The sequence below is a fragment of the Mangifera indica genome, chromosome 11 (assembly GCF_011075055.1).
Source record: "Mangifera indica cultivar Alphonso chromosome 11, CATAS_Mindica_2.1, whole genome shotgun sequence".
In the NCBI taxonomy this organism is placed as follows: domain Eukaryota; kingdom Viridiplantae; phylum Streptophyta; class Magnoliopsida; order Sapindales; family Anacardiaceae; genus Mangifera; species Mangifera indica.
In genome coordinates this window covers 7,211,395-7,223,524 of record NC_058147.1, presented here as the reverse complement: position 1 = coordinate 7,223,524, position 12,130 = coordinate 7,211,395, and the positions used below count along the sequence as shown (strand labels likewise).

Here is a 12,130-nt window from a genome sequence, read left to right as displayed (position 1 = left end):
TTTTAATAAGACAAATCTTTTTATACGATAACGTATTGTGCATGTTTTTATATTGATTAGATAAAAATACGAAAAATGTGACACCCATCTTTATATTGATTGAATAAAGATGTAAATAGCGTGACACAAAGTCTTAATTCAAATAATTCACATTAAGTAAAGGTGTAAAAAACTTGACACAAAATTATTTATCCTAGTTAAACAAAGATGTGATTCTATGAATAATGTGAAACACAAATTTTCCTTTTTTTTTTAACCTAGAAAAGAAAATAAAATTGTTGGGAGTGAAAGACTGCCAATTTGGACCCACTAGAGATCCTCCCATTCATCAACTTGAGCCTGCTAACGAAGCTGCTTATTTTCATTTACATATATATAAGCACCTGATAAAAAAAACCAAACTCCCCATATACGGAGCTACGTGTGTACGTACACCTTTCTATCTCTTTTTTCTCTTGTATAAAGCTCTGAACGCTGATGTTTTTTATGTGATCTCGGGCTCTGGATTCTAGGCTTAAGTGGAAGGCTGTCTTTGAGCTCTGATGTGACCTATGGGTTGATTTTTCGCAGATAGGTGATTTTGCTTCTTTCTTTTGATAAGAAGTAAGGATTGGATTTTTTTGACTTAGCAAAAAAAAAAGATTGGATTTTTAATTTTTGATTCCGGTTTTTGACTGTTGGGTTTGTTTAATTTGGTGATTTTGGAGGCGGGATTTTTGTGGGTATGTAAGTTTGGTATTGTAGTTTGTACAATTTGTGATTCTTATCTTGTTTGTTTGGTTTGACGTGATGAGATTTTTGGGTTTCATGTTCGAGTATTTGCGGGAGTTACTTTGATCTGTTGAAATGCTTTGGTAGTGAAAAACAAGAAGTGGGTATTCTTGGTTTTGCGACATAGTGTTGATGAAACATAGATGAATTGCTTAGGAAGAAGCTAGAAATGCATGTGCACTAGGCTATTCATTTGGTTCTGATCTAATTAGACTGATCAATCAAATAATGGAAGGAAATTTATCACAAGGAGGTATGATTCCAGGCGGGGCCCCGTTTGGGGGTCTTGACTTGCAAGGTTCAATGAGAGTTCACCATCAAGCTCAACACCATCCTCACAACTTACACCAACATCACCATCCTATTCCTCACCAGGGGTCTTCAGTCCGTCCCTCAATTAATGAGGGTTTTCCTCTCACAATTGGGACCATGCAAAGTTGTGATCAAACCATAACAATGGCTGATTACAATAAGGGAGAAAGAGGAAAAAATTCAGTGAGTGATGAAGAAGATCCAAGCTTCACTGAAGATGGTGGTGAAGGTCATAATGATGCAAGTAAAGGGAAGAAAGGTTCACCCTGGCAGCGTGTAAAGTGGACTGATAAGATGGTTAAACTTTTGATTACTGCAGTGTCTTATATAGGTGAAGATACTGGTTTTGATTGTGGTAGTGGTGGTGCGAGAAGGAAGTTTGCAGTTTTACAGAAAAAGGGTAAATGGAAATCTGTGTCAAAGGTCATGGCTGAAAGGGGTTTTAATGTCTCACCTCAGCAATGTGAGGATAAGTTCAATGACCTCAATAAAAGGTATAAGAGGCTTAATGATATGCTTGGAAGAGGCATATCTTGCCAGGTTGTTGAGAATCCTCGTCTGTTGGATGTCATAGACTACTTAACAGAGAAAGAGAAGGATGATGTTAGGAAAATATTAAGCTCCAAACATCTATTTTATGAAGAGATGTGTTCTTACCATAATGGGAATAGATTGCATCTGCCTCATGATCCTGCGTTGCACCATTCCCTGCAGTTGGCACTGAGAAATAGAGATGATCATGATAATGATGATGTGAAGAGGCACCAACAAGATCCTGATGAAGATGATCAAGATATGGAGACTGACGATCATGATGAGTTTGAGGAGGAGAGCAGGATGACATATGGCGTGCCAGGGAGCTCTTCTAAAAGGCTGAAACAAGGTGCAGGCCACGAAGATACATGTCCTGGGAATTCTATAAATCCTCACGACTTAAACAAAAGCTCTTACACCCATCCACAAGTTGCACAAACTGATATGAATCAAGTCTTACCTGATAATATGAGAGCTGCTTGGCTACAGAAGCAGTGGATTGAATCTCGCTCGCTTCAGTTAGAAGAGCAGAAGTTACAGATTCAAGTTGAAATGTTGGAACTGGAGAGACAACGATTCAAGTGGCAGAGGTTTAGCAAGAAAAGAGATCGTGAATTGGAAAAGCTGAGGATGGAAAATGAGAGGATGAAGCTTGAGAATGAACGAATGGCATTGGAGTTGAAGCAAAAGGAATTGAGTGCTGACTTCCGTTAATATACTGGTCATCACTCTCTGTTTACAGCAATCATGGAACTTGCATTTGGCCACTCATTTCTGTTGTTGGTAAGCTCCTGTTGATTTTAAATGGAGCACATATTGGATGGGAAAACCTGGTTGGAAATCTTCACTCTTCTTGCATATATTGTGTAGAAGTAGGATTGTGTCAATACCAATGCCTAGTTTTCATGTTTTTGCCTTTAGTGGATTAATATGCCTTTGGTTGAAGAATTTTGTGGTGAATCTTCTTGTTAGACATTCTATTTGCGGTAATAATTATTTAAGTTTGGATATTATTGTAGACTTTTCTTTTCTTTTTTTAATTCAATTGAGATATACTGTTTCCATATATTTATATTGCCATATATTTCTGGTTGTCTATAAATTTTCGCTTGTTTTCAATCACTGTGCAGGTTTTATTATTTAAGATTTATTATTCTGTGCTATGTTTCAGTAAAAAATTATGCAGAACTTTGTTTATTGTGTATTCTTATTTCTAAGGCCTGGTTGGTTTATGGAGGGGCGATTTCTTGAAGATCTTATGAGGTTTTTGTCACTTTCCATGTTCAAATTTTTTCACTGAAGAGGCATTCAGTATTTACTGTCATATTCTGCCATCTTCTTGTATGACTTGCCTGAGGAAATCTCACCTTTTGGTTCATACATTTAATCCCTAAACATGTGTTCATTCTGTAACACTGCTTCCTTTAATATGAGTTTAATGATGTGATGGTACTGTGGCTGTAACAAATCATAAATGACGGCACATGTTAGGACTCCCAATTGCACAAACAAATTAATGTAATAGGAAACTGATCTTTTATTGAATTAAGAGGACAGTTACAGCGAAGAGAGAATACAAACATCCAGGTGCTCCACTTGGAAAGTGACTTGTAAAGCTACTCTGCATATAATGATTATCACCTGAATGTTGAATCCATCATTCCCTTCTACCTAATGCACTTAAATAGCTACTTCTCTCCTTTATTCTCAATCTTGACCTTCTAATTTAAATTTGATAATATTTCCATTTTCTATTATCTTTCCCCTTTAGTCTGATAGTGTTGCCATTTATTGTTGTCTTGCCCTTTAATCTTATAATGTTGCCATTTGTTATTGCCTTCTGCATCCATTTTTGATACCACCGTCCTTTTTTGTTGCCACCTTTCTTTGTTTCTTCCTTTTGTAGACCTTTAATGTCTTCATCTTCCATTGTCTTCTATGGTATGTCCCAACGATCGAGGGCCTAACAATGCCTCCCCCTCCAACTAATGTCATGTCCTCAAGACAAAACAAAGGAAATTGCTTTTGAAATTCCGCTTGATCCTCTCATGTAGCCTTTTCCACCATCTGTCATTTCCAATGAATGAGAACCTATGAGGTGTTGAATCATGTAGTACTTTCCTGACAGTGAGTGCAACCAGGGGTTCAAACCCTGTAGGTAGCTCATCTTCTAATCTTACAGGTAATTGGTCTAATTGAAACTTTTCACCTATAACCTTTTTAAAGACACAAGGAACATTGGATGAACACAAGATCCTTTAGGAAGTTGTAGATTGTGTGCGATTGAATTGAATATGTTTGCCGCTTGAAATGGTCTATAAAAACGAGGGGAAAGTTCAAACAAATTCGTTGTGCCACAGATTGCTGGCGATAGGGCTAAAGTTTAACATACACCCAATCGCCAATATTCAAAGAGAACAGATATTGTCATGAATTAACATATTTTTTCATTCAACTCTGTGCACACTCTAGGTTGTAGCGTAATTGTCGTAGCACTTTGTCACAGTCTTCTAACTCAACAACGACAATGTCTATTGTAGTATTACTCGGAAGGAATTGTAGGAGTGTTGGTGGTGACCGATTGTACACAATTTGGTAGACAGATATTTTGGTGGTTGATTGAAAGGATGTATTGTACTAGTATTTAGTCAAATGAACCCAATGACTCCATTGCTTGGGCTAATCAGTAGTGAAGCAACGATGGTAGTTTTTGATTGGAAGGATGAATTGTACCACTATTCACGACCTCGATTTAGCAATCAGTTTCTGGATTATATGCAAAGCTCAGTGCATTTTTGTTGGCATCAATTTGAAGTTGTCACAAACATTGTGGGAGATTGGTTGTTGTGGAGTTAGAATGGTGAAGGGTGGACAGTTTTTGCTAACAGTTGAAGATTTTATTTGCAAAGGAGGAAAGTGGGTGGCTAAGTCTCAAGTCTCTTGGGAAATTTTGACCTTTGGATGCGGGCATGGACCATGGGTCACAAAACCCATGTGATTGTTAGATGCGCTTGCTCCCTCATTATTTCCTCTTCCACATCCTTGGCTCGTTCCATTGCAAGAACAAGTTCCTGTGGATTATGCACCTTATTTGCCGTTTGATATCCACTCGAAGACCATTGGTGAAATTACCTAGATATGCCTACTTTTGAAGTCTTAGTATCATACCAGTGACGTATTCAAATTGTTGGATATAATCCTTTATCGTAGAAGTTTGTTGAAGTGCAACCATTGTTTTATATGGATCATAGTTGTCAAAGGCACGCCTCAGGCACGCTTAAGCGATGTTTTACTCAAGGTGACCAATGGTTCAAAGGCGATTGCTTTTAGTGCTTTTTTGACGCCTTGGGAGAAGCTTTAGACACTGAAAAAGCTCATTTTATTATCACCTAGGTTATCCACAACTAGAGTATAGGTTTATCAACAAATTCTAGATAGTTTTTGGCACAGTTTTAGGTTTTTAGGCAGGTTATGAGCAATTTTTAGTCTGATAGGAGGGTTATTGACAATTTTTAAGGTCTCCAGTGAGGTTCAAGATTGTCAAAGAGATTACTAACAAGTTCTAAGGTCGTTAAGAGGTCAATAGTAAGTTTTAAGGTTGTGAAGAGTTTTAGGGTTGTCAAAGAGGTTGCTAAAGATATTTAAGATTGTCGAATAAGTTCATTGATCCTTTATAGATGGTCATTAGAGAAGTCTAGACATGATAACTAATTGTTGTCAGATCTAAAACTGTTGATGTAGTTGTCAGTCAATTTTTTGTTATTGATGTAGTAACAAATAATTTGAATTTAATGGAAATAAAATAAAAATTAATAGAATTTTTTAATCGCCTTGGGTAAAAAAACGACGCCTTCATTTCGCCTGTTTTCTTAGGTAATAGGACCACTCATTGCCTTTTGTCGCTTTTCGTCTTTGACAACTATGATATGGATTGTCGATGTTTCCTCCCTTGAAATGTTGCATCAATTCCGTTGTCAGTGTCTCCCAATCTATGTTTGATAGTTTTCGTTGGATCCATCTCACCCAATAGGTGGTGATACCCTTCATTGCTATCAAGGCCAATTGAACTTTTTGTTTTGGTGAGGTGTTGTGCACCTCAAAATATTGTTTGGCACAATATATCCATCCGATTGGGTCATGTCTATTGAAGTTAGGAAGTTCCACCTTCTTGATTGCTAATCGGGGTTCATCGTCATGGTTATCAGTTGGAATCAAAGGGGGTGATAGTATGTGAGGAGTGTTTGTGACCATGGGTGGGCTGGTGTCTGATCTAGCGTGGTAGTGGTGTTTTGGGGTCATATGTGGAGTCATGAATGTTGAGGTGTTTGATGTAGTGTGGTTCTGATGTTGTGGGATGATATGGGGAGCTCATAGGCGTGGTAGTGATTGAGGAGTTGGTGTTGGGGTGTTGCTGATTCATTGTGGGAAAATCTAGGTCTCCTTCAACAACATTCATTTTGGTGAGTGTCCTTGAAGTGGCGCCAACTTGTCCCATACTGATAGGCAGTCTCTCGCTCAAATTGGATAACATTTTGCAAAGTGTATCTGATAGTTTTCCATTAAGCACTTGAAACTAATTGTCTTGTTCCTCATGTTCTTTTTGCCACAATCCTCTCAAGTCTTTGACCTCCTTCTCCAACAATTCCGCTCGACTATCCATCCTCGTATTAACCATAGACGAATACACTTTTGTGGACCAATGCTCTGATGTCAATTGTTAGGACTCTTGATTGCAGAAACAAATAGTGTAAAAAAATGATTTTTTATGAATTAAGAGGACAATTACAGCAAAGAGAGAAAGAAACATCCAGGTGCTCCACCTGGAAATTGACTTACAGAGCTACTCCACATATAATGATTATCCCCCGATTGTTGAATCCATCATTCTTGGCTACCTAATACACTTAAATAGCTACTTCTCTCGTTCATTCTCAATCTTGACCTACTAATTTAAATTTGATAATATTGTCATTTTCTATTGTCTTTCCCCTTTAGTCTGATATTGTAGCCTTTTGTTGTTGCTTAATGTTGCCATTTGTTGCTGCCTTCCACATCTGCTGCTGTTGCCTTTCTTTGTTTATTCTTTGGTAGACATTCAATCCCTTAATCTTCCGTTTTCTTCTATGGTACATAGCAACGATCAGGGGCCAACAGCACACTTGATGTTTTCAACTCGTTAGGACTGCTAATTGAGTTGTTACTGATGCAGTAAAAGTGAACATTTTCCATCCTTGTCTTGCCATTTAAGACATTAGGATATGTGATATAAATTGACCAATTAAGTGGAGATCATGTTATTTCGTGCCCAATAAGGAAAAAGAAGTATAGGAAGTTAATGATAATCTTATACAGGCCGTTTGATTTCTTGCTATTTCATGCTATGCTTGCTCGTTATGTCAATGAAGATTTTTCTGGACGGTATGCTTGATTATAATATTTATTTTTTAAGAGTTTAGATGAAATTATTGGATTCTTTTCTATTAGTTTAAGCTTTTGGGATTAGTGTTTGCTCAAAATGGCATTAGAGCTTATTTAATCAGAAGGTCTTATTTTTGTATTCCATCTGTTTTATTAGTTAAAATATAACAAAGAGCAACTTGGATCTATATTTGGATCCCCTTGCACATTTATGTGTTCTTGGCCTTTTTGGGTTCATGTAAGAACTGTGCTAATTAAGTTATTATTTCTCTTAATATTGCCATTTATGTGAGCTTGTGTTTTAGAATTTAAACAGAATTGTTGGCCTTTTTCAATAGGCTTACTCTCCTTTTATTAAGGATCAGTTGGCATAAACATTTAAAAGTGATTAAAGTTTTCAGAGAGGAGAGAATTGTGTAGGCTGATTAAGCTGCATATATGAGAGTATGACTAGAGTAAAAGATAAGAATATGTATTTTGTAATAATCTGAAGAAATTAGGATGAAGGTAAAACAGAAAGAATTAGCAGTGTAACTGATGTTCAAAACTCGGGCTACCATCTTTTGAAGTCAGTATGAGTTCTCTGAATTTACCGGATAATCTATGTACGTTTGAAGAGCAATAAAGGCTGCAAGATTTGTGGTGCAAGTTTAAGCTCCAGTTCTCACTTTTCTCAGTTATTTTGTGTATTCACATACACATATGTGTGTCTTCTGTATAGTGATTTGGATTTCCTCTAATTCACTACTTGTTTGGGAGGGTTGATGCTCACATGTGCGGGTGCAGTTTCCCATCAAAATACATTTATGATGTTTGGCTGGTCAATTTTGTTTCTGTTGCATTTTTTTACTGCTATGCATATAGTATTTATCTTCTTTCTGTACAGTTTTCGACTTGTTTTGTTGAAGGACTATTAATATCTGATAAATGATTTATTACATCTTCTGGAAGCTATGCAAATAATGTGCATTTACTTGGTATATTAGCCATCCTGACGAACCTATAGTGATTGTAGATTTTCACAGTTAATTCAGCAGTGTCACCCAAAGTATATTGCTGCATTCATGGCAGAGCTGCTCAAGCTCTGAACTGGTGGTTAATTTTTCACACCCTTTTTCTTAGCCTTCAAACATTTGATGCTTGCATGTTTATTTTTGTAAATGAATTTCTGTGCAATGCATTAAGGACACTAATGTAGAGGCTCCAGTGTATTTTAGCTTAAACCTGAGGCAAGATGTTTAAAGAGAAAATAATCTCCTGAGTATTAGATGTTCTTTTAACCTATGCTAAGTGCTGCTTATCTGTTGCAACGGGTGCACTCCATATCGCTATTCAAAATGGATTTCCCCTGCTTGATGTTGGTTTCTCGGTATATTACTTATGCGTTGTGAGGTAGGATTGGTGTTGGATGCAGGATGTATGAAGCTGGTGAATTCTTCATTCTCATAATCATTTGAGTGAATCAATGAGACAAAAGCATTCATCTTCTTGTTGCAAATGTCCACCAGTAAGGTGTTCGTGAAATTCTATTAGTTCTACAGCACGTGAAGAAGGAAAGAAGGTTTTGGTCAATATTCATGCTATTGCTTTAGCTGTTTTCTTGACAATTTTATTGAAGCTGTCAACCATTGTGTGCTTGTTGCGAGGGAAACTTACAAATGAAAATCAGTTCCAAATTTCTGGTCATTATTTTAACCAATGTTGATTCAGCTAGAGATGTGATTTACAAAATGAAGTGAACATTTTTTCTTTGCTGGTTCGAAGTTTATGATTAAGCTCGTAAATAATACAACAGTTGATTGATAAGGACTGTTGTTTCCTATAGAAAGTGAACGCTTGGAGCAACTCAGACCCACCATTTCTGTCGCTAGAATGTGCAAATAGCTGTAGTTATCAGGTCATTTCCTCATTCAAAATATCTCTCATCATTAATTTCAAAAACAGTTAAGTAGAACTTAGATGATGCTGACTGCGGATATACTTTAAATCAAGTTGGGGAAAAAAAAAAAAAAAAAGCTTTAAAACAACAAGGGCTGGGTTATGTCATGTTTAAAGTGAAAAAAAGTTGGAAATGAAAGTAAGCAGAGGAGGAAAAAGGCTTATCCTGTTATCCAAATGGTGTCTCAATCTCACATCAAGAGAAGTGGACATCAGTAAAGTCTTTGTGCATTTTATTGCAATACAACCTACCATTAACAACATGTCATACCAATAGATAGTGAAACAACTCACCAATTAAATTATCAATTGGTTAGCTGTATTTTCTCTTGTTTATTTATTGATAAGTGATATTCGTACATACTTTTGAATATATAAATAGATATACAAATAATATATTATCATATAATTCGGTGTTATTTTATTATTAATTCTAAATTATTCTATTATATGATAATTTATTATTTATGTATTAATTTTTGTATTTAAAAATATGTATATATAATTTTATTGTTATATGAAATCTTGCTGTGGTGGGTTACTTGTGCTAATCACCTTGCTAATTATGGCAAATTAAATATAAATAATTGGACAAATGATGATTCATAATTTAGGGTTTTCACCTGTGGGCATTATTATGTGTATGCACATGCTTGCATGTTCCAATTATTTATACACAACCAGTTTAAGATCAAAGTATTTTTGCCATTAATTGCAGCTTAACCTTTGGGAGGAGTGAGATTGGAAATATTTATTATTGGAAAAAAATCTTGTCATTGATTTGATTGCAATTGCTTCCAACTCACTCTCACAATCACCTTAGGAAAAAAAAAATTTATATATAGTTTCATACATAAATAATAATATATTATTATATAATTAAATATTATTTTATTTTTAATTTTTAATTATCTAATTATATAATAACATATTATTATTTATACATATAATATTATTCATTTATAAGTATATAATATCTAAATCAAGTTGAACAAGCCCCTGTAGAGCCTTCTATTCATTTGCTACAAACTGTCAGATAAATAGGATATGGATATTTAAAATATTCATTCTTTTTAATTATATAATTCTTCCAGATGGACATACAAATGACATTATACAATTGTATTTGGTTTCTAAAGCAGTCATACTGGCTTTAATTTTATTTTATTTTTTTGTTTTATAGGCAAGTTAATGGGTCACATTCAATTGATTGGCTAAATTTGTGTGCTTGGTGGGTCTTTGAGAATATAAGGCATTCATGCTAACTCTCATATAATATATATATTTTTTGGGTTGCTATTAAAAAACCAGTAAAAAAATATTAAAGAGAATCAACTTGGTGGGTCGCTTAGCTGTTGCCAGATCAATCAAAGGGTTAATCCACATGGTAGACAGAAGAAGATGGTAGTGTACATTCACATTTACAAATCACATGCCACCATGTGAATTTAACCTTTTGTCTTTCTTTCAATTTCTTATGTAACTTTTTCTTTTTCCTCAATTAATCCTGTTCACAAATTAAATAAAAGCCAAAAAGCTAGCTCTTCACTGTTTGCTGTTTAATTTTATTTCAATTTATAAGACATGAGTTATCTTAATTAGGTGGCCACATTTCATTTAAAACATGTTTGCCTAAAGCCTAAAAGCAAATCTATGTGAGTCTTGGTTCAAAATTTCCACATACCTAACAAATGTTTGGTCTTTCTTGACTTGGTATTTATGGATGAATTAACTAATAAGTTTACTAGGCCATATCAAGTTATACAAGGGACAAAAGTTTATATATTGATTTCATCGAGACAAATTGATTTACGTACTGGAATCATGAAATTATATTTCCTAAGTTAAAACTATCAAATATGGATGATTGAATTAACTAACTAATCGGTTAAATTAATTTAGACGGCAACAATTTTAAGCGAAAATGATAGTTTAAACCACTAAAACACATGTACTAATCAAACAATAGAGTGTAAGTTATGGATTCCACATATAATTGAATGGATGAATTGAATATACAATGGTGAAATTTCCTAATGCATTCTTTAAGACCTTTTTGTGTTTTGGTGTGATAAACCAAGAAAAATGATCAAAATTGAACATTGTTCAAACCATGATATAAGTTATGACCAAAATTTATCTAAGTTTGAAAAATGTATGAAATGGGCATGAAACATGAGTTCCACCAACTGAAATTGATAGAGGACCAAGCCTGCGCCCCATGCATGGAGAGGAACCAAGACATGAAGAGTGCACGATCAAGTCCAAATGGATGAAAAAAGGAATAAAGTGAGACAATAGGAGGAAAAAATAAAGAAGAAAATAATAAATTCATTCTTTGTTAGGATTACAATTAGTTTTGTTTTGGAAGTATATCTGGTAGAATCTTAGTCCTGGTTAGATTAGTTTTCTTTTAAAATTGAATCATAGTGCTAGGTAGATTAGTCTTAAAAGTAGTTATTGTGTTACTAGTAAAATTATTAGTTTTTTTTTTTTTTCAAAATATGTTATCCTAGATTCTTAGTTCTAATCAAATTAAAGTCTTTTATTTCTAGTTGAGTTAGTTTTCTTTAATACTTGTACTCGTGTTATAGGAATGAGAAATACTATGTGCACACACTTTTGAGTATATAATTAAGTATATAAATGATGTGTTATCATATGATTGCGTGTTATTTTATCTTTAATTCAAAATCACTTAATCACATGATGATATATCTTTTGTGTCACAAACTGGAACACCTATTCTACTTCAAAAGGGTTGATCGTTCCATTAAGGAACGACCTCATTCTCCTAGCGAAAGCTAAAGATTAAACGTGGAACACTCGTTCCCAAAATTCAACACTCATTCTAGAAGATTTCAAGATAGAAATAGTCCTTTCAAGCAAGCCATTCCTTATAGTTCTCAAAAGTTGAAGAAAGAAGGAACACACGTGCCAAGTCAAGAACAAGCTCGTTCCATATTCAAAGTGTTAGTCATTCAAAAAGATCTTAAGTTGTTCCACTGAAGAATGAACCTATTTTTACACCTACTTGAATAACTTGAAATTGAAATACTCGTATAGAAAAGGTCGTGAAAAGAAATTTGACTATTAAAGAATTGTTTGAGGTCAACTTTTTAGAATAATGTGAGATCTACAAGTGAAGAACGCCCAT

General features: G+C 34.7%; 1 protein-coding gene across 1 annotated transcript; it reads left to right on the top strand.

The window, feature by feature from the left end:
* Positions 1 to 357: 357 nt before the first annotated feature.
* LOC123229846 lies at positions 358 to 2,630 on the top strand. Its single transcript, XM_044655832.1, has one exon. It carries the CDS (start codon positions 1,000 to 1,002, stop codon positions 2,329 to 2,331), a length of 1,332 nt encoding a protein of 443 aa, XP_044511767.1. The 5' UTR covers positions 358 to 999; the 3' UTR covers positions 2,332 to 2,630.
* The last annotated feature ends 9,500 nt before the right edge of the window (positions 2,631 to 12,130 follow it).